Source organism: Pteronotus mesoamericanus, unplaced genomic scaffold, assembly GCF_021234165.1.
Source record: "Pteronotus mesoamericanus isolate MK-2021 breed Mesoamerican mustached bat unplaced genomic scaffold, CSHL_Meso_final contig_78, whole genome shotgun sequence".
NCBI classification, from domain to species: Eukaryota; Metazoa; Chordata; class Mammalia; order Chiroptera; family Mormoopidae; genus Pteronotus; species Pteronotus mesoamericanus.
The window spans coordinates 18,136,292-18,160,055 of NW_026555258.1; the positions used below are offsets into that span (position 1 = coordinate 18,136,292).

At 38.5% G+C, this 23,764-nt stretch overlaps 1 protein-coding gene across 2 annotated transcripts in view; it reads left to right on the plus strand.

Annotated features, from left to right (window-relative positions):
• Positions 1-8,942: 8,942 nt before the first annotated feature.
• Positions 8,943-23,764, plus strand: part of PTBP3 (polypyrimidine tract binding protein 3) — a 91,472-nt gene continuing 76,650 nt past the window's right edge. Inside the window, exons 1-2 of one of the 2 annotated variants that reach the window (XM_054584519.1) lie at positions 8,943-9,146; positions 12,477-12,510. In XM_054584519.1, coding sequence (XP_054440494.1) covers positions 9,139-9,146; positions 12,477-12,510 — 42 coding nt within the window. In that variant the 5' untranslated portion in view covers positions 8,943-9,138. The remainder of the gene's footprint in view (positions 9,147-12,476; positions 12,511-23,764) is intronic. The other variant, XM_054584520.1, reaches the window with a different exon arrangement.

A 23,764-nucleotide genomic window follows, 5' to 3' on the forward strand; every position in this document is an offset into this window, starting at 1 on the left:
CACATCTGGACCTAACTCTTAATGATACTCTGTCTCGAGGCAAAAGTATCAAAAGAATATAAACCATTACAGGAGGTTACCCTCTTGAACACACCCAAATCCCTAGCTTTGCTCTGGCTTCTTATCTGCTTTTCTCCCTAAGAGCATGAATTTTGTTCAAATTTCCTTCTTTAAAGTGGGCTTTAATATCTCTACCCCTTTCAGGAGATCCCATGCCCTGTCCACAGGGATTGGTCTCATAGCAGGATCCATCCTCCTTTCCCAAGCCAAACATTTTCCAAGCCTGAATTATTCATTCAGTTGAGACTATGACATTAGCAAGAGTCCAGGGTGGGTGTGGGTTCCAAGTCCAGTTCCCTTCAAGATACTCCTACCTAATTCTTGCTGGTGTCCTCACTTAATAGTTACTACTATTTCAAATACACACACATCTCCCAAAGTCAGGCATTAATTCTGAGACACAGCACTCCACTTGAGTACACGTACTCCTTCCACACTGAGAAAGAAACACTTGAGTCTTCTATAATCAACATAGCTTTACTCCTGCTCACTATAAAGGTAGCATTAATATTTTGCAAGGCAATAACAGTTCTTTTTTTATCTTTTAGCTTTCAAACTGTTCCCACCAGGCATTAAAAAAGTTTTTTTAAAGGGCATTCAAAGCTTAAGAATCAGGCCCATGATTGAACCATCTGTCTCTTAATGGCCATTACTTTGCTGCACAAATATCAAGCTTTGGAATTACCCCCCATGTCTTTATGCCCAATTAAATTTTTGAGGGTGTCATACTCCTACTACCCTAATAAATTAAATTTTTGATTAAGTTCTCATACTCCCACTGCTCCAGTTGAGGAGAGGGCTATATGAAAACTTAGTATAAAAAAAAAGAGAAAACTTAGTATCCTCTGACACAGTAATTCTCTACCTTCATGGATGGGGGTAGGATTGGAAGATTTGCTTTTTTAGTTACATAAATAACATTTTCTCATAGAGAAATGTTCCAGATTATTCTTTAGTTTTGTTTTTCTGCAACTGACCTTTGGTTTATTTGCCTGTTCAAGGCTGAATATTTGCCTGCTCTGTGGGCTCACTTGCAGTTAAACATTTTTTAGAACCATACTGGGGTAGAGTAACAGCTTTGTCCAGCTGTCTGGTGTTCCAGGAACCTTTCCACTGAACCTGTAGACCATGATCTGCTTTTTCTACAGGCTATTATTTCAACAAAGGACAAGTAAGGAAAAAGTAAATAAATATATCCTAACCAATCTGTTTGGCTCCTTGTTAAATAATTATGTCAAAAAAAATTAGAGGGAACATTTGAATTAGTGGCTAGAGTGTTCTAATTGTAAAATAAAATTTTTATTTCCTATTAGTGATATAGTCTGGGATACCTAAGGGACTATTTTGTCCCAAATAAGAAGATTTACAGTATTACAGACATCCACAATATGTATCAATTTTATATAGTTATACACAAATGGAATACCAAGGCAGGAAAAGCAAAATCCACTTTTAGTACAGTAGGCTAACTCAGGCTCAGGGAGAAAGTTATAGGTAACAGGTTAATTGTGAAAGAGAAAAAAAAGGGGACTTGCCTTTTTTTCTCTGCTACCCTACTCACAACTGTTCGTCTACCTCCACTCCTTCTTTAAAAAGATTAGGATGCATTACATCAGTTAGAGATAAATAAGTTAAAGGAGGATCATGTTAAGAAATGAAAGGACAGTATCCATGGTTTCTTGATAAGACTGGAAATATTTTAATGACAGTCATCGATTGTAACATAACTTCCAGGGACAAATGAACAAAACCAGAGAAGAAATTTTAAGTTTAATGAAACTAGGTAATAGACATACCCTGCCACAGACTATGAAGAATACCTTCCAATTTGTACCCAAATTGAGGGAAGTGGTGAGATTTGACAATCATTTCCTCTAAATAATAACTCAGTGCCATTTAGAAAGTAAATGAGATGGTTCTAACGGTCCACAGTAATCTGTAACTTGAAGACATAAGGACTATGGACCTGAGTGAACCATGGAAAAATTAAGAAGACTACCCTTGGGGTCCATTCCAAGATGATAAGGAAGGGAGAACTGAGGAAGAGACAATGTGACACACATTTTGATTTTCCAGGATTGAGTTTCCTGACCCATAACTGAAACTTGAAAATGAAGGGCAGCTGAGGGTTAACAGTGAACTGCAAGATAGAACTGCTGACCAAAGTAAACCGAGCAGAGTAACTTAACACTGACTATAAAATAAAAGTAATATGACAGGGTCAATAAACATTAATCCACTGGAACAGATAATTATGTCTAAATAAATAAGAATATTTATGAAATTTAATGTGATGGTTATAATTCGTGATAGAAAATTTACATAACGTGACACTAGTCCTCTGGCAAAATTGACTAGAAAGAAAGGAGAGTCATGAGGCAGAGTTAGTGTGAGGGCGAATTTTTCATTCCTCAGAGTGCAGTCAATAAATACAGGGGTGGGCAAAAGTAGGTTTATAGTTGTTTGTATGGTTGTGATTATTACAACAGCTTTAACTCAAAAGAATGTCACGATGGCACAGTGCACTTAGGTACAATCTTGTATGTGCTCAAATTGCCAGCCTTCATTACTTGTGGAGTCTACTTGCTATACTCAAACACACTGGCACAGAGTTCTTTATTGTCATTAATAAACTTACTTTTGCTCACCCCTGTACATTTTTGCTTCTAACGCTGATGATTTAAGTATGTTATTTAAAATTTAAAGATAATTATTACTGGAACAAAAACATAGATCTTCTAATTTACCAGAGGAAGTTGCCATAATTCTGGTACTAAACTTTACAAAGTGAAAAAGAGCTCCTCTGAACTGTAGAAAAAGGAAAATTTTTAAAGAAGGAAAAGGGGCAGAAAAAGGAAATTAGTAGTAAAGGATGTACCATTTCTGGCTGGACCACTCTCCTATGGGGAATGGAAAGGCTTTATGTGGCAATTACTTCACTAGTGCTGACTAGGTAATTCCAGGTTGACTAGTTAAAGGTTAAATTCCTGGTAGTTGAACCTGCAATTAGATTAGAATTAAGTCTTAGGCTGCTGATGTGGGGCTTAGCACAAGTAGCTCCATTGTGGCCCTGTTGTCTCTTTTTTAAACACTGGAATTAGAAGCAAAGTTCCTTTTTGGTGCAAGTTTGCCTTTTACACCCATACTTGGTCATCTCCCTTTTTATGAAAAGGACAGAGAGGTCTCTGGGCCCAGGGCCTTCAATAGATAATAGTATCTAGCTAGAATTCAATGCTGTTTACATTGTATCTAGTGACAGCTCTTATGGCAAATGACACTCCATTTATAATAGTGATATAAAATTTCTTTTTAAAATAAGTGAAGTAAAAAGTGATAGATATCTTATCTGCATTTTGTTTAGTTCTTTTTCTGGGGTGTTGTTCTGTTCTTTCATTTGGGCCATGTTTCTTTGCTTATTTTAGCAGCCTCCCTGTATTTGCTTCTATGTATAAGGTAGAACTGCTATGACCCCATCTTTGTAATGTGGCCTAACGTAGTAGGTGTCCTGTAGGGTCCAGTGGCACAGCCTCTCCTATTACCCAAGCTGGGTACTTGAGGTATGCCCTTTGTGTGGGCTGAGTACATCCTCTTCTTGCAGTCGAGCCTTGATTGCTTTTGGCAGGTCAATGAAAGGGATTTACCCAGGCCATTCAGCTGCAAGGATTGGCTGTGACAACTGACCACCAACCTCTGTCCTCTGTGGAGGATCAGCTGTGCAGTGGCAAGGTGGTGGTGCTCCGACGTGGTCTGTAGCCATCCACCCTGTCTGAGATATAAAGCAACCTGAGATGGCTCCTACTTGTGCTGGGCTTGGAGATTCCCAGGTGAAGCCAAGCTGTGAATCTAGGCTGGCTGCTGCTAGTGCCAGGCCTGGGACCACTTAGCAAGAGATATGGGGGCTGGAGGCTCCCTGAGGCCAGCTGTTGCTTGAGAGGATTTAGGAACTTGTGAAGCATGAACCAAGACCAGCCATTCATATGGAAAAGTCACTGTTAACAGCTTGGGTGAGCCACATAAGTTGGGTGGGACGGAGTCTCAGGGGATCTCTGGGGGGGGGGGGGACAAACAGTGTTAAACAGGTTGATGGAGTCGCAGATATGGCACTCTGCCTGCCTACTCTGTGGCTCTGTTGGGGGAGGGTTCAGAAAAGGAACAGTGGCCTCTGCCCAGCTTTCTGTCTGGGAGAAAGCTGTTCCCCAGCTCTGGCATTGATGCCAGACACTTAGTTCCTCTCTGAATGCTACTGGACTAGTAGCAGTTTACAGATCAGCTGGTGCTGAGCCATGGTCCACTCTAAATACATGATTCTCCAATGATATCCTCAAGGAATTATGCTGCTTTGTAAACTTGTAATAGTAATACAAAATAATAAGTATAAACATATTGATCACTTACCATGTGTACCTTTTATGTATCAATTCATTTAAATTTTCCCACAAAGCTATTAGATAAGTCCTATTTATTATCCCCCCTTTATAGTTCAGGAAGCTGCACCACCGAGAGATTAAGTAACTTATCCTAGTTCATTTTTAGCTAGTGTTGGTCTATAAACATTTTTTTCCAGCTTTGTTAAAAAATAATTCTAACAAATCAGGAAATGGGATTTTAGGAGGGGTGGTGATGCAAGACGGAAGCCATGGGGCGGGGATTGCCGGGTAGGTGACAATAGTATCTCCTTCATCCCATACCCAGAGTCATCTACAGAAGAGGGACAGAGAATGGCACATTTAGGATGGGCAGGTGAGTCCTCTGTCATGTCTGTTCAATGCAGATGTTTATCATATCAAGCAGCTCACTAATATTGACCTCATAGTGATTCTCCATATCACTGAGGATCAATCTTAGTATTTTCATCTGACACAAACATGATGGCCAACCCCTTGGTGCCAAAATGGTCTGCTCTGGCCACAGGATGCAGGTACGTGTTAGAATACTTGCATATGTCATTGTTAAAGGCAATATTTAACAACTTGATGTCCATGCTTCAGCCAAATAGGTTGATAGCTGCAAGATTTCATCATTGAACATCTTTAAACTGCTGATACCAAGAAAAGCTTCTCCTCCTGGGGCAACACATAGTGGATGGGAATGGCTGGGAAATTCCTCTCTACCAGAAGCTGGGCCAGGGCAATATAACGCTGCACACTGCTTCACAGTTTTTTAAGATTCTAACTAGTAAATTTGGTTCTAGATTACACTCTTTGCCACCATACGGTACTTTTCATTTTAACCCCGAGGCACAGGTGTTGCTCTCCTTAACTCAAATTGTGCCCTCTTTTCTAGTTCTTTGGTAAAGTTAATGAATAGGATTTTCTCTTTGTTGGAGTGGTGGGGAAGTCTCATCTTGCGATTAAGCAAGATCAAATATATTCAAGCACATCTGAAGAGGTATGACGAACTCTATTTCCAAGAGATCTACTTCTAAGTGGGACCAAAGAAACACCTAGGAAGAACCCACCCTCTAGTGGGATGTACCAGTTTTAAAGACAGAAGCTCCCCTGGTTAGATAGATCAGTTGGTTAGAATGTTGTCTCAATATGCTAAGGTTGTAGGTTCGATTTCTGGTCAGGGCACATACAAGAAGAAACCAATGAATTCATAAACAAGTCGAACAACAAATAGATGTTTCTCTCTCTCTCTCAAATTAATAAATTTTTTTTAAAAAGCCTCTCCATTTAAAAAAAAGGATGAAAGCTAAGCAGTTAAGAGGACTGATACAATGATTACTGCTCAGACTGCTACCTGGCCTTGTCCAACAGACTCGTGCCTAAATCCTAAAGGATTTTTTTGTGCATAAAAATGGGAAGGGCTGTTTTTATTAAAAGCTGAAAAACTGGAACCTAGGTAATATAGTAGGGCAAAAAGACAGGAAAGGAATTCTCTCCTCTTCAGAAAAGTGCTCCAGAAAATTGGCATGGGCTGTCAACTCCTACTACAGAACAGTGACAGGAGACAGCACCTTTAGTGCAAACAGTGTTCTCTGACCGAGGCATTGGACATGTTAGGAGCTTTACAAAGATATGATTACATTAGGGCCACTCACAGGAGGAGGAAAATGGACATGACTCATAGTGGTAGAGAGGTCAGTGAGTATGTAGGATATGCTTTTAAGCCTTCTCAAATAGTTTGGGAAGGACTTTGAAGGAAGACTCGTAATTCAACAGACTGGACAAAGTCTGTCAGACTGTATGTGTCAGCTGTTTTAACCTAGTTTGATTTACCAAGGTGATAGAGCATGAAAAACATGAATTATAATCCCACACATTTTCATGAAAGCTTTTAAGTTTGTTATTGCTTATCTACTGAACAAGCAACAAGTATTAAGGAAACACTGCAAGATTTCTTCTTTTAGATTTTATTTTGCAATACGTTTAGATTCACAGGAAGTTTAAAAAATAGTACAAAGAAGTCCTGTGTACTCTTCACCGAGTTTCCTCCAATGGTAAAACCTTAATAACTGTAACAAAACAGGAAATCAATATTGGTACAATCCACAAATCTTACTGAGATTTTGCTGGTTGTATATGCACTTGCGTATACATCTACAATTCTATGCAATTTTATCATGTGTGGATATGTATAAACATAATTACATGTTATATCCCATAATCAAGATACAGAACTGTTTTATTACCACAAACATCCCTCTTGCTACTCCCTTGTAGTCATACCCATCCCCTCATCTCTCCATACCCTCCCATACCTGGCAAGCCCTAATCTGTTGTCCAACTCTATAATTTTGTCATTTTGAGAATGTTATATATTGGAATCATACAGTATGGAGCCTTTTGAGTTTAGCTTTTTTTCTCTCAGTAAAACTTCAAATGTTTCTATTTTAGGGAATACAGGTTAATAATGATGATTTTATACTTGTCATGGGATAAAATAATACCAAAATGTCTACATCCTAGATTTACCTAAAAACTGGTCTTATTTCTAACCTATATTGGCATTTTTGTATTACTTTTGTATCTTAAGAAATATTAACTGTAAATATGAGTAGGGTAATGTTGGTTAAATATTAACTACCACTGCATACTAGAATGCCTTAAGGAGATGTTCAAAGGTTGTATTTTGTCCAAACATAGTAATAGTTGGTGGGGGTGAATGAAGGTGTTTCAGAGGAATTACTTAGACAAATTAGAATAAAAACAGAAGGAAGGCAAAAATGTTAGATAATTTACAAACCAAATTATTATAACTGCCTTACATTTCAAAAGTATAGAGAAATTAGCAAATACAGAATGTGTTACGTTCTTCACAATCAGGAAGCCAGTAGTGCTTTCATGCAAAGCCAGGTCCATGTGGTGAACACAGAATCCATTCAACCAAGAAAGCTGGAACTTGATTTTCTTGGGTACTTCTGCAGTGCTTGGCACATAGTAAACAATAAATACTGACTGAATGATGGATGGAAGGAATAATGGAAGGATAGTTTAACTCTTTTTAGTAGCACCCAGTTACTTAAGAGTGGCATCTTATCAAGGATAGGTATGTCTCATTACCCGAGGTTCTCCTTACTTGCTTTTTTTTTTTTTTTTTTAAGATTTTATTTTATTTTTTTGAGGGGAAGGGAGGAAGAGAGAGAGGTAGAGGAACAACGGTGCGACCTGGGAACCTGGCCGCCACCCTGTCCTGTACCCTGAATGGGAATCGAACCCGTGACGTTTCGAGAACCTGTTCGCAGGGCGGCACTCAGTCCACTCAGCCACACCATCCAGGGCGCCCTACTTGCTTTTCAAATGAGGAGGCAGAGAGGGAGCAGCCCTTTCTTCAGGAGGTTAAGAATTTGGTCAAGGACAAGGTTTAGTGGCTCACGTTTTGGTGATCTGTGAATTGAAAAATCACCCAATTTCACAACTAGAATAGAAGAGGAAAAAAAAAGTTGCCAATATATCAACTCGCATAGATGAATATATTGGCAACTCGCTTGTTTTTTATGTAAAATTATATCTCTCTCTAAATTTTGCTCAAAGTAGAGGAAAGGGCTCTAGTGGCTGTGAAATTATAGGCAAATCACCGTATTCGTGTCTAAATTTTTATTTGAATATGCGCCTCACTTTCTCATAGGCTTTTGATGTTTGTTTTTTTACATGGAGGAAAGTGAAAAACTTTTATAAAATGCTGACATTAGAGTGGCCATTCCATATTGTGTAATAAAAATTTCATATAAATTCAATCTCAGACTGTCGGGTCGAAAAGCCCCCGAAGACTAAAACTGTTACAAAAAAAATCCGATGTTCTCAAATTCGGAACAGTCTCTTTCAATCTCATTCATTCTAATCCCAACCACACCTATTGGGCCGGCGCGGGTCCCAGAGTCGCCTGCGAGCGGGCAGCCGGCGGTCCCGTACTGGCTGGAGTTCGTCCCCGCTAGGGTCCCGAGCCCGGGCTTCCTCGAACTGCAGCGCCCAGGGCTCCAACGAGGACGGCTCAAGCCTGGCCTTCATGCTTGGGGCCGAGGCACCGACAGCCTCACCCACCGGGGCAATTACGCTGCGGTCCGTAGGTTCTCGTGGGATTTCTTACCTACTCTTCCGAGTCGGGTTCCAACACTTTCTCCGCCAGAAGAGAGAGTCATCCAAGCCAGGCGGCCCTGGTCTAAGAAGCCCGAAGGCCAGCGGATGCTGAGGGAGGGAAGGCGCGGCGGCGAAGCGGGAAGCACAAGGAGCGCGCTCCCGTGAACGCCGCCGGAGGGACTCGAGGGGGCGGGGCGCCCGCGCCCGCCCGGATGAGAAGCACGAGGCAGGGGTGTTAGGAAGACTGCCGGAAGAGGGCACTCTGGAGCTGAGCCGGAGGCCGGCCGGGGGCGGGGCCAAGGGAGGGCGTCGACGCTAAGGGGCGGGGTGAGGCGAGGCGGGGACGCGCTTGCGGGTGGGGGAAGGCGGGGGCGCGGCGGTGGCGGGAGCGTCCCTGGTTTCCGCCCCTGTTTCCCACTCTCCTTCCACCTCCAACGCGCCGGGGCTGTGGAGAGGCTTCGTTCGCCCGTTCCCCGGAGCCGCCTTGCTGCTGCCACTCCCTCTCTCCGCTCGCGGTGAGCCCGTCAGTCCCCGCACTGTGCGCTCCACCGTCTGGGCCATGGATGGGTAAGTGCTGGGCGGCACGGTCGCCGCGCCGGGCGGCGTTTGCCCCGCTTCCTTTCGGCTTTCGTCCGGACTTGCTGAGGCCGGGAGCTGGGCGCGGCACCCGCGGCTGGAGGAGCGGCCCCGGCCAAGCCCGACGGAGGGGCTTCCGGGCGCCTCCTAGGGGAGCTCGAATTGCGGAGGGGCGGGCCGTCTCAGCCTCGCCTTCCCCCACGGGGCGCCCCCGTAATATCCGCCCCTCACACAGGGAAGTGGAGGAAAACCCGGTGTTGCCGCCGGGGGCTAGGGGCCGCGGGCCGCCCTCCGCGCTGAGGGTCGTGGAGCCCTGCCCGGCCTCCCGACACTTCCTCTCAGAAAATGGTGCGCGGCGCTGGGGGAGGCGGAGGCGGCGTTCGGGGCGGGCGTCCTTCTGCTTGGGTAGTTGCTGTTTACCGGTGAGGTGGGGCGAGCGCTGGAGCTTCCTAAGCGGGGAGGCGAGTGGCCGCGGAGTGGCGGAGGGCGAGTGCACGCGTCGGTGCACGTCTGGGCGGCGACCTGGTCCCGAAGCCAGGGCTCCACGCGGGATCTGGGAATGCGGGGAAAGCGGCCGAGGTCTCCGGACTTGTGATACGAACTGTGTTAACGATTTCTGTATACCAGAGGTCTGGACTTGACGACCGTGGACACCCCCCGCCCCCGCCCCCAACTTCGTGAATTCTCTGCCATAAATGTAAAATGACTGTGTAAATGCAGTTTTCGGGTAGCCTTCAAAAATGCTATCTTTCGGGTAGTTCCAAAAGATAATGAGGTCTATGGTGAAAATAAAGAGATTTAGAACTACCCATATAAATATTTCTCTTGGGAATCCAGTGGTGTGGGGTGGTACCTGATGGATATTTTAATGTTTATGGAAACAGCTGGATTACGATCTTTGTGACTTAATTGAAGGTCGTGGTGTATGTACATCGAGAGTTTAAAAAGATCTCCAGGTCTGTTAGAACCTGCCAGTCCACTTATTTATTCCCATTAGGCTTTCGAGGTTTTGTTTGGACTTTTACTTGATTTTGATGTCAAGATTTCTGTCAATCTTTAAGCTGTAGAAAATATGTAGAACATGCTTGAACAGTAAAAGCCGGGTACATGTTGCCATGTAGTTGATGAGTGTTGTCATGCTGTGTAAAGACGATGGAATCTTAAAACGATTTTCGCCTTCATTAGATGTCATTTATCCAGATTTCATTTATCCCAGTTTCATAATATTAAGTGTATACACTTAAATCATACATGATTTATTGGAATAACTCATTTGAATGCGTATTGCGCACTGCTACAGAGATTAGACAAAGTTCAGTTTTATGTTTCATTTATGGTTGGATGTTCTTTAAAGTATTTTTTATTGAAACTCTTGTTTTAATTGAAACTACTCTGAAAGCTTTGTTGAAACTAATTTCACATCATCTTAATCAGTTACACTTTATATGTGTGCAAAATTTTGCTACTTAAATTTGTGTAATTATGCCACATAGAGGGTCTGGCACAAAAAAAAAAATCCCTTTTTTACCACAAAATCATAAGCATGTATGTAATTCTGTAACATAATAATATCACACTCAAGCACACCATGTGACATTTTAGGTGAAATATTCAAGTTAGAATTATAAATTACTACACCCACATTATTACCCTACCAACCATATTCAAGCAGGCGTTCCTTCTGCCAGACCCTGTATTTTTAGCTAGAAAGGCTGTGAAATTAGTATCATCATAAGTAGTGAATTGTAAGATCGTTTGATTTGAGATATGGAAGCAGGTTAGCTTTTTGTGTTGGAAAATTTATAGGGGTTATATAGAGGACTCTTGGGTTATGCATCGTGTCTGCTAAACTTTTGGGTAACATGATGTGCAAACTTACTGTTTTGGACAGTGTTTTAAAGAAGTTAATTCTCCTCACTCTATCGTGGTTTTAAAGCTAAGAATGAGTTTAATGGTTTAAATATGTGGGGCAATAAGAGACAAGAAGATAAATTCATTTGAGAGTTCCAGTAGGTACATGATTTACCTTTGTAGCAGGACCAGTACCACAATATAGTACAGTCTTATTTTTTATGCACAGTCATCAATTATTTATTACATTTAAATTTTATCAAATGAATTTCAAGTTTCAAAAGTCTATGATAAAAAATAAATCTACATGGTTATCATTCAAAACCATTATATTTGCATCATTAAGCAGTCCAGAGTCATTAATGTTTACTTTTATTAAGTAATGATATTATGGTAGGTTATTAACAATAGATAGAATTTAATTATAGCTTTCTTTTGGGAGCTATGGAGACAGACTTCATTGAAAACAGTTTCTTTGGAGTTAGAAGAGATGGATTTTTGTTTGGCAGAACTTCACAGCAGTCTTTACACCTTGGTGTTAAGGAATGTGGTTTTGAACACAGTGAATTTTAGTTTTCAGGTGGCTAATTACATTTCTACATTTTCCACAGCCTGAAAAAAGATCCTTTTTCATTGTTTTGAATAGTTAAAAAACAACAAACCACCAATCAACAAATATTTCTAGTTCCTCTTCAGATCCCAACTGTTGTGTGTGTGTGTATGTGTTCATTTCCTCCTGAGATAATTTACATTTAAACAGTTTTTCCATAGTTGACTTTTACTTAAATGTTTAATTTAAAATTAAATTTACTATTACTGTTTTTTAAATTTTATGTTTGTTTCAGGTGTACAACATAGTGGTTAGACAATTATATAATTTATGAAGTGATTCCCCCAACAGAGTTTTGATGTGTTAGAATTTTTTTCAAAAGTAAATCTTTGAAAATTTTGATATTTGAAATTTGATGAGTTTTGAGAGACCATCTTAGCTGTATTTGGTGAGCTCTTGGGGGTGATAGATGCAAATTTGCAAAAATACCTTCTATTTCTTTAAATCCACTTAATGGTGGTGTTTTTTTTTTTCATTTAAAATTTTAAACATTTTTTACCAGTGATTTAAGAGAATGAACTTTGGTGATTTTAAATTTTGATTTGGACTTGTTAAATGGATAAACATACTCATTTTATGAAGCACAACTGTACTTTTTAAATACTTTTCTAAATACTAAAAGAGAATTTGATTTATTAATCATTTCTTACATTTCTATTGAAGCTTTGCTTTTACACTCTGCTGTTGCTAGACTGTCTCGTCACTTTTCTTTGTATTAGCATTTCACAACTCATCACATTCTTATTTTTATTATTTGTTGTTATAATGCTTTTTCTTTTTTCTTTAATCTTATTATCTGTCTTTTAAAAACTTGTTCTCTAACTTTGTTTTCCATTTTCTCTTTTACTTTTTCCATACAGTGTTGTTACAGATCTTATAGCAGTCGGTTTAAAGGTAGGAATCTTTTACTATCCTTTCATAGCATTTTTAAATCTTAGTTTTGGCATTTTTTTCCAATGGTGAAATCATTTCACCTTTTCATAAACTTACACGTTTTACTGTGTTGTAATAGTATTTTTTTTTATTTAGCTCCAAAATAAGTACTCTTGTAGCTAATTTTGGGTTTTACATGTTTATTAAGTAGAGCTACAATATTAACTTGTGTAACTAAAATGTGAACAAAAAGTTTAGCCCAGAGTTTTATTTGAACTATCATGATGTATGTTTGTTTTGTTTTGTTTTGTTTTGTTTTAGCAGTTAAATGTAATCCAGATTCTGATTTATTTTGCTGTCATGTCCTTTTTTATATTTTATCTTGTATGTCTTTGTAAGTAATAAAATTAAAACAGCAGCTGAAGTTTAATTCCTTCTTTGTGCCAGCTGCTTTACATGTATTTTCACTAATTATAACAGTTTTTCAAGGTAGATATTAATATTCCCATTTTAAAGATGAAAAAATAGGTTCAGAAAGTTTCTATTTGAGGTGTGGTACACCAGAGGTCAAATCCATGTCTTCCTGGTTCTAGAGCCTGACTTTTTGTTTTCACTATACCTAGCTGCCAGTAATGAAGGTACTGTTTAAGAGGTGAACAGGAGAACTGGATAATTAATGTTTCATAGTAACAATTTTTCTAATAAGTGTGTCATTTTAGTCCTATCAAGTCTTCCCCCTTATTAGATCCTAAAGTATAAATCAAGTAAACAATGTTCATCAATATGAGACTTTTAAAATATAAATGGGTGTTTTAAGTTTCCCTACAACAGTTTAGTGTTTGGTATAGCTGAGGTGAGAACTTAGTTCTAGAAGCCATTTAGTTCGGATCACTGTAGAAAATAGAAAGGAATAATTCATGTTTTTATTGTATGTATTTTATGTAAAGTTGTTACACCAGTTTTTGTCTATCATTTCTCTAGCAGTTTCCACACTTCCGCATTTGTACTCACTGGGCCTGATGGTGGCGCTCATATTCTTAAAACCTTAAAAAATAAGCATTAAGTACAGCATAGAGCATTTGAGATTAACAATAGTATGTCCAAGATTACGTAATTGGGAACTATTGCTTGTACTGACTTTCGAAGCTGGTGGAGTTAGCTTGCTTTGGCAAACTCTGAACATATTTTAAGACTAGAAAATAAATGGGAGGGGGGTCTCGTGGTGGGATTCCCCCCTTTTTTTCTGGTATACTTAAGTCATTTTCTTATCTGGGTATGATACTTAGAGATGAGAAACAGCAGGAAGGGATACTTTAAATGTTTTGGTGTTATCAGAAATGTAATTCATGATTGTAGAGTTATTTCTGGGGAAAAATGAATACATGACACATTTAAAAAACTTACCATTTGGAGTTGAGTAATTGTGCTTGAAGGATTGTCATGCCTGTTTTCTTGTGGAGAAACATGTATTTTGATGTTAAATAAAAAAAAAATTGAATGTTAGACACAGGAACTAGATTTGAATACATGATTTGGATTTCTGACTACCTGTTTTGCAGCAAGCACTTTAAAAACAAAGATCAGATTCTACTCTGAAGCAAAGATAAGTTGATTAGTTGATTCACTAGGCAATCTTAAAGTCTTAAATACTGCAAATGTCTGTAAAATTATTCATTATATGGAGAGATTTCTCCTAAATTCTGCTTCCTTGGATCCCATCTGAGGAAGTTTAGTTACCAAGTAATAGGCCAATAAGGCTCATATTTTTCTGGATTATATAAACCAAAATTAGTGTATTTAAATGAGTCCTTCAGAAATATCAATTACTTATCTTTCTCTGTTTGCTGTCTGAATGAGATACAACAAATAGTTTTAGTCATTGCCAAGAGTGGATTTCAGGTTATGTTCCATAAATTGCTTTTCTGGGTTCAGAAAAATAATATGGATTTCTTTTTTAATATGAAAATACCCTTAAATGTGAAAACTATTATTTTAGAGAAAGAAAACTGAATTGTTTTTACAGATTAAGTGATTCACTAGAATGTTTCATGAGGGCAGGGATTTTTGACATTTGGTTTCCAGTGTTTGACACACAATAATTTCTTCAAAATATTGAATGAATGCCAAATTTCCACACAGGTACTTAGGTGATAAACTTATATTGGAACCCAAACCTAATTTTGCTAGTGTTTGTTCTATTGGGTAAATGCCATATGAAAGAGAATTAAATTCATATTTTTAGGTTGGAATTTTCTTGAAGACAGGAAACATGTTCAGTCAGTTTAGGGTCATAGCGTGCCTTTTTTTCAGGTTCGGAAAATTCCTTTCAGTATCTCATTTGCTATTTATTGGTAACATGAATAAATGTTGAATTTGGATCTTTCAAAGAATTTCTATATTTCAGGTAAATTTTATGGGCATAAAGTTGTTCATAGTATTTTACCTTATCCTTTTAATTTCCCTTGGATCTGTAATGATTTCTGTATTTTTAGTCTTTTCTTAAAAAAAATTTATTTATTTACTTTTAGAGAGGGAGAGAGGGAGAGAAATGTCGATGTATGAGAGAGACCTCCATTGGTTGCCACTCACATGCCTCTAACGAGGGACCTGGCCCACAACCCAGGCATGTGCCCTGACTGGAAATCGAACTGGCGACCCTTTGGTTCACAGGCTGGCACTGAAATCTACTCAACTAAACTAGCCAGGGCTATATTTTCAGTGTTGATACTGGTAATTTGTGTCCTCTCTTCTCCCCTCGTTGGTCTAGCTAGAGCCTTTTAATGTTACTATTTTCAAAAGCCACACTTTGGTTTTTCTGTATTGGCTGACTCTTCTATTTCATTAGTTTTGTTCTTTTATTATTTCTTTCCTTCTATTTATGCTGGGTTTCATTTGTTTTTCTTGACTTTGTTTGTGTGTGTGTGTGTGTAGCAGCCTAAAACAACATTTATTATTACTAAGATTTATCTCACATTTTCTGTTAGTGAGGAATCTGGGTGTGGCATAGCTGGGTCCTCGGACACTTTCAGGCTCTCCCAAGGCTGCTTTCAAGGTATTGGTAGATGTTGCAGTGATCTTTTAGAGATGAAATCTGCTTCCAAGCTCACTCAGATGGTTCTTGGCTGGAGTTAGTTTCTCCTGGGCCGTTGAGATGAGGGCCTGGCTTTCTCACTGGTTGTTGGCTGCAGGCTGCCCTCAATTCCTTGCCATGTGGATCTTTCTGTAGGGCATCTTGCTTCAGCAACTTGCTATTCCAAAGTAAAAAAAATAAAAATAAAAAGACAAAGTAAGAGTTAGGCAGAAGCTAGTCCTTTGATACCTAATCTCAATATCAAAAGTTATCTCATCACTTTTGCTCTCTTCTGTTCTTAAAAGTAAGTCACTTAAGGGAAGGGAGTTACCCCTGAGTATGAATACTAGAGAGTAGAGATCATTGGGGACCATGTTAGAAGACTTCCTGCCACATCAGAAGAAAAATTATTGGGTGGTAGTGATAATGCACATGTGCAGCTTTACTAGATAGTTCCAGATTACTATCTAGCAGTGTATTAAAATTAGGACATTTTCACCATACTTAGTATTGTGCTTTGAGATATTTTTAATGTAATGTTTTTAATGCTATAAATTTACCTCCAAGCACAGCTTTAGTAGTATCCCCAAAGTTTTTTTTCCTATTACCTTTTGTTTAGAGTAAACCCCAAGAGGGTAAAGGAAGGAAATAAGTAACTTAGATGAAATGTATAAATTATTTGAAAGACAGCTACTGTCAGATGACTAAAACTGAGGAGTTGGAAAGGATTCCCTCCTTTTTAAAAAGTTTGTATAAGATTAGTATTATTTTTTTCCCAAGTGTTTGATGGGTTTCATCATTATAGCTATTTGTTGGTACTTTTACTTTATGGGAAAGTTTTTAATTATGAATTCAGTTTTAAAAAAGATATTGTGCTATTCAAATTTTTAATTTTTTCTACTGCATCCTACAAATTTTGATATGCTGGGTTTTTATTTTCCTTAGTTCAAAGTGTTTTCTATTCCTGTAAGTTCTCTTTTGGAACCATGATTATTTATAAGTATGTGGTATAATTTTGAAACATTTTGGAATATTTATGTTTAATATAAATATATAAGGTTAATTTCCAGATAACTTCGTTACTTTTTTCCTTAAATGCCACTTTACTCAGAGAACATATTTTATATCATTTATTACTTTTACATTTCATAAGATTTGTTTTAATGTCAAGCATATAGTCTCTCTTTAAGAATGTTCTGTGTACATTTGAAAAGAATGTATACTTTACCTTTTGGGGTCTAGTGCTTTATAAATATCAATAAGATAAGCTGACTGAAAATTCATGTCTTCTATATCCTTAATAATTTTCCTATTCTGTTAATTACTGAAAGAAGACGGGATTATTGACATTCCCATTCATAATTGTGGATTTGTTATTTCTTGTAGTTCTGTTGGTTTTTGTCTTATATATTTTGAAGCTTGGTTATTAGGTACATTTACCTCTATAAATTTACATTTTCTTCATGAAATAACCGTTTTTTAAAAAAATTTGCAATATACTTCTTTATCTCTAGTAGTATAGTTCCTTTCCAGAAGGCCACTTTGTCTGATTGTAGCGTTCCAGTTTTTTTAAAAAACATATTTTATTGATTATACCATTACAGTTCCAGGTTTTCCCCCTGTTTACATCTCCTTCCAATATCCTCATTCCCTCTAGCGGTCACCTAGCCCCCCACTTTAGTTCATGTCCATGGGTCATGCATATAATTCTTGGCTACTTGATTTTCTATTCTGTTCTTAATATTCCCTCTTCTATTTTGTACCTACCAATTTGTACTTCTTAATCCCTTCACCTTTTCTCCCTTCCTTCCCCTTCCCCCTCCCAGCTGATAACCCTCCACATGATCTCCATGTCTGTGATCCTGTTCCTCTTTTGCTTGTTTGCTTAGTTTGTGTTTTAGATTGAGTTGATAGTTGTGAATTTGTTGCCATTTTAATGTTCATAGTTTTGGTCTTTTATAGTTCCCTTTAAACATTTCATATAATAATGGCATGGTGATGATGAACTCCTTGAGTTTTACCTTGTCTGGGAAGCACTTTATCTGCCCTTCAATTCTAAATGATAGCTTTGTTTGATAATCAAGGTTGTAGGTCCTTGCTTTTCATCACTTTGAATACTTGTTGCCAGTCCCTTCTAGCCTGCAAAGCTTCTTTGAGGAATCGTTTGTCAGTTTTATGGGAACTCCTTTGCAGGTGACTCTCTGCTTTTAAGATTCTCTTTTCGTCTTTAACTTTTAGCATTTTAATTATGATGTATCTTGGTATGGTCCTTTTTGGGTCCATCTTGTTTGGGACTCTCAGTGTGCCCTGGACTTATATGTCTATTTCCTTTACCAAATTAGGGAAGTTTTCTTTCATTTTTTCAAATAAGTTTTTAATTTCTTGCTCTTCCTCCTCCTGATTCAGATGTTGGTACATTTAAAGATGTCCCTGGGGTTCCTAAGCCTAGCCTTGTTTTTTTCAATTCTTTTTTTCCTTCCTGCTGTTCTGACTGAATACTTTTTCCTTTCTTGTGTTTCAAATTGATTTGATTCTTGGCTTCATCCCCTCCACTGTTGGCTCCCTGTAGATTTGTCTTTATTTCACTTAGTGCAACCTTCAATTCTTCCTGGGTCTTCTTTATGCCATTGAAACCCAATGAGTTCCAGGAGCATTCTGATAACAAGTGTTTCGTACTGTGCATCTGAAAGGTTGCTTACCTCCATTTTGTTTAGTTCTTTTTCTGGAGTTTTTCTCTGTTCTTTTATTTTGGCCATATTTCTTTGTCTCTTCAATTTGGCAACCTCCCTGTGTTTGTTTTTGTGTAGTATGTAGAGCTGCTTTGACTCCGTAGCTTACTAGTGTGGCCTATTGTAGATAAGTGCACCTGTTAAGTTGTATGGGGCAGAGCCTTAGGTAATCGCCAGGGCAGGGCATCCAGTGTCACACCTCTGTTCTGTGTAGTGGAGGGTCCGGAGAGGGACAGTGCCAATGCCTGGCGTCTGGAATTTGCCCACAAGGAAGCTTCTCCTGGCACTCGCCCTGATGCCAGTCACTTCACTTTCTCCCATACGCCCTTCCAGCTGTTGTCCTTGTGTTGAATCCCAGAGGGGGTGGATCTGTGTGAGTCCTAAGTCTGTTTTGGGCCCTGTAAGAGGAGCCTCTTGAGAATCCCGCAGTCTTCCACCATCCCAACTTCCAATGGTTTTTACAGCCAGTAATCATGGGGCCCTATCTTCCTGGTGCTGGAACACTGGGCTGGGCAGTCTGGTCTGGGGCTGGGATCGCTCACTCCCAAGGTATCCCTCCAGATATTTATCTACCACACGTGGAGGTGGGGCCACCCATTCCCACCTCCATGCCTCTCCCTGTCTCTTCGCATGTCTCCATGTCTCTACCCCTCCTGCCTTTCTAGATGAATGTGGCTTCTTTAATTCATTGATTGTCTGACTTCCAAACACAGTTTGATGTTCTGATAATTCTGGGTGGTATTTGTTTTGTAGTCTAATTGTATTTTTTGCTATAGTTGTGCATGGAGGGGAGGCATGTTTACCTGTACCTGCATCTTGACCAGAAGTCTAACTATAGTTTTCTTATGATAAGTTTTTATGTGGTATATCCTCACCCAAGGATATGGTGAGAGAGAGAGAGAGAGAGAGAGAGGGAGGGAGGCAGGGAGGGAGGGGAGAAGAGAGAGAGAGAGAGAGGGGAAGAGAGGGAGGGAGGAAGGAACGAACGAACGAACGAACGAACGAAGAAACATCCATCAGTTGCCTCCCATACACACCATGACTGGGGATCAAACCTGCAGCCTAGGTAGGTGCCCTGTCAAGGAATTGAACCTGCAACCTTTCAGTGTGTTTGGCATTTCTCCAACCAACTGAGCCACCTGGCCAGGGCTATGTGGTACTATGTCTTTTAACTGTTCCTTTTCTTTTAATCTGTGTTTAAGATGTGAAAGAACGATGAATCAAAGAGACAACAAATAGCAAAATATGGATTTAAACCGACTTGAAGGATTAGGTTTCAAAAGAATGACTTCTTTTGCTTTCTATTTGCTCACTGTGATAAATGTGAGCTGCCATTGAGTTACCTTATGGAGAGGCCCATATATAAACCAAACACTGCCAGTAACCACTTGAGTGAGCTTAGGAGCAGATCCTCTGCTTCCTCTTTTGAGCCTTGAGAGGATTCCAGCCTGTGAGACACTTTGAGCCAGAGGACCTGGCTAAACCATGTCCAGATTCCTGACTCAAAGAAATGGAGTTAAAAAAATACTTGTTTTTTTTTCCAGCTGCTTAATTTTGGGATAATATGTTATCCATTCATGCATAACTAATGCAGCTACCTAAATCAAAGTGATGAGTCAATGTTGATATTATGTTCTTCTCATTGTGTTGTACCAGAAGACAAAGGATGTTGATTTTGTCCTATTATTTGTAATGTTAACTTTGGTCACTTGATCAAGATTGTCTTTGCCAAGTTTTCTACTGTAAATTTATGTTTTTTCCTTGTACGTGTAATAAGTATTTTGTGGAGTGATACTTTGAGACCAGGTTAATAATATTTTAATTCATAAACATTTGTTTCCTGGTTTTAATTTTTCCTTGCCTGAATTAGTTATTGTAATGATAGTTGCAAAGTGGTGATTTTCTAATTTTATTTTTGTAGTCAGGATTACACTAACCTCTTAACCATTCTTTTGCTGTTTTGTGCAACAATTTTTTTTCTTGAAAGTTTGGTTGATTTCACCTATAAAGCCATCTGGGTTGGGATTGGAAGTGAGAGATGGGAGGTCTTTGTCTATTTCACTACTGTAATTTCTTGTGGTTAAATCAAGTTTGTCTTTCACATTGATTTTGGGATTTTACTTTTTTTAAGGAATATATTCATTTCATTATTAATTTCATGTTTATTTTTTTGCAATTTATATGCTTTAATTTTTAATCTCTATAATCTTTAGTTATTTCCTTTTCTTTTATTTATATTCTGAATTGTTTGTTTCTTCTCCCTTAAATAGTTATGCCATAGGCCCAGGCTATTAATGTTATAAAAGAACTAGCTTTTGGTACTTATTAATCTTCTGTAGTTAATTTTTTAGTTCTCAATTTCATTGTTTTCTGTTCCTAATTTTCTTGTTTCATGTTTTTATGTAGTCTCTTTGTGTCTCTTTTTCTAACTTTATTGAATGAAATAATTAACACTTATTTTCAGATTTCCTGTTTCCTGATAAAGGTATTTACAGTTATCTTGGTTTCCTGTTTCCTGATAAAGGTATTTACAGTTATCTTGAAGTACTAAAGATGGATCCCACAAGTTTTGGATTTGTGTTTTCAGTTTAATTTTATTCAAGTATTTTTACATTTTTCTTATGATGTAAAAAAAATCCTTTTTAACTCAGGGATTATTGAGTGGTTTTAAAAATTTAGTTTCCTGCTCTGGCTGGTGTGGCTCAGTTGGGTGGAGCATTGTCCGTACATCAAAAGTTTGGGCTTTTATTCCTTCTAAGGGCACATACCTAGGTTGTGGTTTCAGTCCTAGTTGGGGCATGAATAGGAGGTGGCCTATTGGTATTTTTCTCTCACATTGATGTTTCTCTCTCTTTCTCCCTCTTCCCCCCTCTTTCTCTCCCCCCATCCATCTCTCCTTCCCTTCCTTCCTCTCTCTCTAAAATCAATAAACATATTTACAAATTTAGTTTTAAAACATTAACTACTCTTCTATTATTGTTTCTAATTTCATTGTAGAGAACATAGTCTGTTTATCCTGTGGATAATATTGAGACTTTGATGAACTAATACAAGAGTTGGCAGACTATGGCCCAAGGCCTAAAAAGAACTTAGTGCCATCTGTTTTAGTATGTCCTAAAAACTAAAATAGTTTTTATTCTTCTAAATGGTTAAAAACAATCAAGAGTAACATTTTGTGACATTCAAATCTTAGTGTCTGTAAGTAAGGTTTTATTGAAATACAGCTATCGTTATTCATTTTCATATTGACAGAGACCGTATGGCCCACAAACCTTAAAATACTTAATTAGTTGTTTCTTTACAGATAAATTTTGCCAACATGATACAATGTCTGTTTTTGTACCTGGGTATTTTTAGCTGGATGTCTAGTTGTGCATTTATTAGCTCAGGTTGTTAATTGTACTTGTTTTTTTTTTTTTTTGATCATATTTTGTATATTTGGTCTATTGGTTTCCAAGAGGGATTTATTAACATTTCAACTCAACAACTGAGTTATCTTTTTTCCTTACATTTTATCATCATGGTGATCCAGAATTTTAGTTGTGGATTATAGTAGACATTCTCATTTTCTCTAGACCTCAAATTGTGTTTTGACAATATAAATTTCATCAAGTAATCACTTCTGTTTTTTATATCTCTTGTATCATCTCTTAGCTTTGTTTTTCTGTTGATTTTAGTACTTTCTCTAAAAAGTTTGTAACATTTATTTATGAATGGCAAATCTAGTGAGGCTTTATACCTGAGGATATTTTTAGGCAAGAACAGAATATGAAAGCTTTCTTCCAACTTACCCCCTCGCTGAGACTTTTGGGCCCTCAACACAGTCTGTAGCTAGTCATCTTCATCATCCTCCACATACCAGTTCAAGTTAGCCTTCAACTTTCTCAGTTTTCTCATTTTGGTTCCTGAAATCCACATATCCCTCTAGCTTCTACAGTTTCTCCATGGTTGATTTTGGAGATGGGAGTTAATAATTCATACTAGTTTCAGAATTCAGATCCACCTATTTATTACTTAGTACAGCAAGTACAAAGGACAGTGGGTCAAACAACTCATACTAGCTTCAGGCTTTAGACCCACCTATTTATTACCTAGTACAATGAGTACAAAGGACAATTGTGAAATTTTAGAATCCCATGGATGAAGTGATGATTTTGATGGCTTTTGAGGGAGGGAAAAAACAAGTCACCTTTGAAGAAATCAATGTCATACTGGCAGGTTACCAGCCATACTATGTGCTGGGGAAAAGTAATTTTTAACCCAGAATTCCTTATTAAGTCAAATGATTAATTATGAAGGTACATTGAAGATAGAATTTTCAAACATGCATGGCTCTATAAAGTATACCTTCTGTTTACCATCATATAGGTAGTTATTTAAGGATGTACTCTGGCAAAATATTAGTGAACTAAGGACGAGGAACACAGAAGGTAAAGAAAAAGTTGAGCCAACCCAGAGGAAAAGTGAAAAGACTCAAGTTAACAGCTCTGCAGAAAGCCTTGATAACTTGGCTCTGTGGCGCAATGGATAACACATTGGACTTCTAGATAGAAAGCTCTGATAGCATTCTAGACTGACATAGGAGGAAAGAGTGTTTTAGAAGAAGGTCTTGGGAAGAAGAATACGGACTAGATAGAATGAATTGTGTCATGAAAATATTGGCAAAAATCGATGATAAAATAAAGGACAATAGTGTGAGATAAATAAAAGAGAGTTAAAAATCCCTTGGAAGGCCAAAAATAAAATAAGTCATGGTCTAACTTTGAACCAAATTAGAATGTGGCGTGATGTTTAGAAATTATGGAGTATAATCAAGAATTCATTTGATCTTTAGAGGAGAACATTGGCAGGAAACTCTCAGATAGCCCACGCAGCAATTTTTTCACTGATATGTCTCCTAAAGCAAGGGACATAAAGGAAAGAATAAACAAGTGGGACCTCATCAAAATAAGAAGCTTCTGCACGGCAAAAGAAAACATCAGCAAAATGAAAAGGGAGCCAACCCTATGGGAAAATATATTCGCTAATGATACATCAGATAGAGGTTTGATCTCCAAGATATATAAAGAACTCACTCGACTCCACTCCAAGAAGACAAACGATTCAATCAAAAAATGGGCAAAGGACCTGGGCAGACGCTTTTCCAAGGAGGAGATACAAGGGGCCCAGAGGCATTTGAAAGGATGCTCAGCATCACTAGCCATCAGAGAAATGCAGATCAAAACCACCATGAGGCACCACCTCACATCGGTCAGAATGGCCATCGTAAACAGATCAACAAACAACCGGTGCTGGCAAGGCTGTGGAGAAAAGGGAACCCTAGTCCACTGTTGGTGGGAATGCAGACTGGTACAGCCACTGTGGAAAGCAGTGTGGAATTTCCTCAGAAAGCTGAAAATGGAACTGCCTTTTGATCCAGTGATTCCCCTGCTGGGACTAGACCCTAAGAATACCAAAACGCCAATACAAAAGAACC